The sequence below is a fragment of the Etheostoma cragini genome, chromosome 6 (assembly GCF_013103735.1).
Source record: "Etheostoma cragini isolate CJK2018 chromosome 6, CSU_Ecrag_1.0, whole genome shotgun sequence".
NCBI lineage: Eukaryota > Metazoa > Chordata > Actinopteri > Perciformes > Percidae > Etheostoma > Etheostoma cragini.
The window spans coordinates 28470109-28472404 of NC_048412.1; the positions used below are offsets into that span (position 1 = coordinate 28470109).

Genomic DNA, 2296 nt, shown 5'->3' on the forward strand with positions numbered 1-2296 from the left:
TGTATGGGGGCTCTATTGAGAAACCTGTAGGGGGGGCTCTATAGAGAAATCTGTAGGGGGGCTCTATAGAGAAACCTGTAGGGGGGCTCTATAGAGAAACCTGTAGGGGGGCTCTATAGAGAAATCTAGCGTTGATGAGCCAACACAAGCAATTATATTAACTATGACATAAAATATGACACGTATAAACATGATAACATATCATATTTATTAAATTAAAACTTAAGAATTTAGATTTGTTTATCATTACCATAGCAGCGCAATTTCTAAGGGAGACACCAGCCCCCCCCCCCCCCCCCCCCCCCCCCCCCCCCCCCCCCCCCCCCCCCCCCCCTCCTGAGGAAACCATTTTGGTCACTTGTGCCCTGGAACTCGTTCTTTTGGTCATGAAGTCTGTCTATACTAGTCTTCTAAAAGCAGGAATAACCCTACATATGAATATTTGATGTGTGTGTGTTAGTTAACGGGCTAATTCCACGCGAGTGTAACTCATTGTTGGCAATGAACGCCGTTGGGATCCTGATCCTGAACGGCGGATGTAAGATCGTGCGCAGTCTGCTTCACATCCCCGAGGCTGGTAAAGAGGCATCACAACAGATGATTTGGCTTCTGGTGGAAGAGCAGATGTTTCCCCTCCTCCGCCTGTCTTCAGGGTCCCGGAGAGGAAGACGGAGACAAAATGACAGCGCTCGGCCTCCGAGACCCGTTGGGCTCGGTTCCTCTGGCTTCCCTGGAAGCTCATTTCCGGAGGAGATGTCAGAGGGATTGTTTCCGCTCCATCCTGACGCGATGCCTCGTGCAGCGGCCCATTAATCAGCTGCAGCTGGGAGGCATGTGGCTTCTGTTATGTCCGTTCCATCAAAGGCGGTTCTGGTGCTGGTTCGGAGTCGGCGCCAAATATCGAACCGGTTCTTTGCTTTTCCACACAAATAAACCTGGCTCTGGGCCAAGACCACGGGTTCCAACTCAGCACCCACGTAGCGCTGGTCTAGAGATAAGAACCGGTTGCACCTTTGCTGCGTGTCATTCCCCTTTCATCTAACAATGCACCACCTTTAAACTACTTATTTATTCAAGTACCCCCTCGCCAAAATAAAGAGGTTTCATTTTAGGAACGATTCATGACTGCATTATTTTGTAAATTACCATTTTGTATAAATTTCACCTACACATGCAGTACTACAAGGTACCACTAGGGGTGATATCTTTAAAAATCTTTAAAAAATGCAAAATGCGGAAAAACTTCCTCAAATGTGCTAATTTCTTCATGCTCGCTTGAGGTGGTTTTTGCCTTTTTCCAAAAAGAGTTAATCCGCAAAATGGGAGATGGAAACAGCTCGGCCGAATAAGTGGTGACGTAGCGAAGGTGTAGACTGAGGCCTGCACACCGTGTATACACAGCAGGGAACGGTTCCTACTCTCTTTCTCTTTCTCTCTCCCTCTCTCTTTCTCTCTCGTCTTCCTCTAGCTCGCTCCACCACTTTGTTTATCTAACGTTAGCTCCTCTCTCTCTCTCTCTCTCTCTCTTTGTTCTCTATATAGCTCGCTCCACCACTTGCACAAAGGTAACATTAGCACCTCTCTCTCTCTCTCTCTCTCTCTCTCTCTCTCTCTCTCTTGCTCTCTCTCTCTCTGTTCTTTCTGTAGCTCGTTCCACCACTTTATTTTATCTCTCTGTCTCTCTCTCTCTCTCTCGTCTCATCTTTTCCACCTGAACCAAAACATTAAACTACTCAAATTAAAAAAATTAAATTTTTGCATCATGTCCCCTCCACGTCTGAAGCTCTCGTCCTCATGAAATCACTTGAGGTGACTGCGGGGTCAGGTGTGTGTGTGTGTGTGTGTGTGTGTGTGTCTGTGTTTGAGTGTGTGTGTGTGTGTGTGTGTGTGTACACAGCTTATTTGTTCTGCTCTCCACCTCTGTGTTTTTCTTCCATTAGTGTCTCTGCTGTCGTCCCCGTGTGTGTGTCCTCTGGGTTAAAGACACCAGCGTTGTGTGGTGTGAGTGGTGCAGGGTAACCGTAGGAGTCAGTAAATCAACACACAACACACAACACACAACACACAACGCACAACGGTCTGTTTCTTCATCGCACAACTGCAACAGCAACGTAAATACACATGTTTTACACATAAACAACAAAACTATAAAATCATCTCCAGTTGTGTTACTGGGAAATCTAAAGTAATAACTGGAGATTTCACAGGTATTATTTACAGTGCAGGACAGATGAAGATGAGAAAGGAAGGGAGAGAGAGAGAGAGAGAGAGAGAGAGAGAGAGAGAGAGGGAGGCG

General features: G+C 46.6%; 1 protein-coding gene across 1 annotated transcript in view; it reads left to right on the forward strand.

Moving 5' to 3' along the window:
• Positions 1 to 813, forward strand: part of LOC117945905 (atrial natriuretic peptide receptor 1-like) — a 4599-nt gene extending 3786 nt beyond the window's left edge. The window contains exon 5 of the mRNA XM_034873638.1: positions 461 to 813. Coding sequence (XP_034729529.1) covers positions 461 to 813 — 353 coding nt within the window. The remainder of the gene's footprint in view (positions 1 to 460) is intronic.
• The last annotated feature ends 1483 nt before the right edge of the window (positions 814 to 2296 follow it).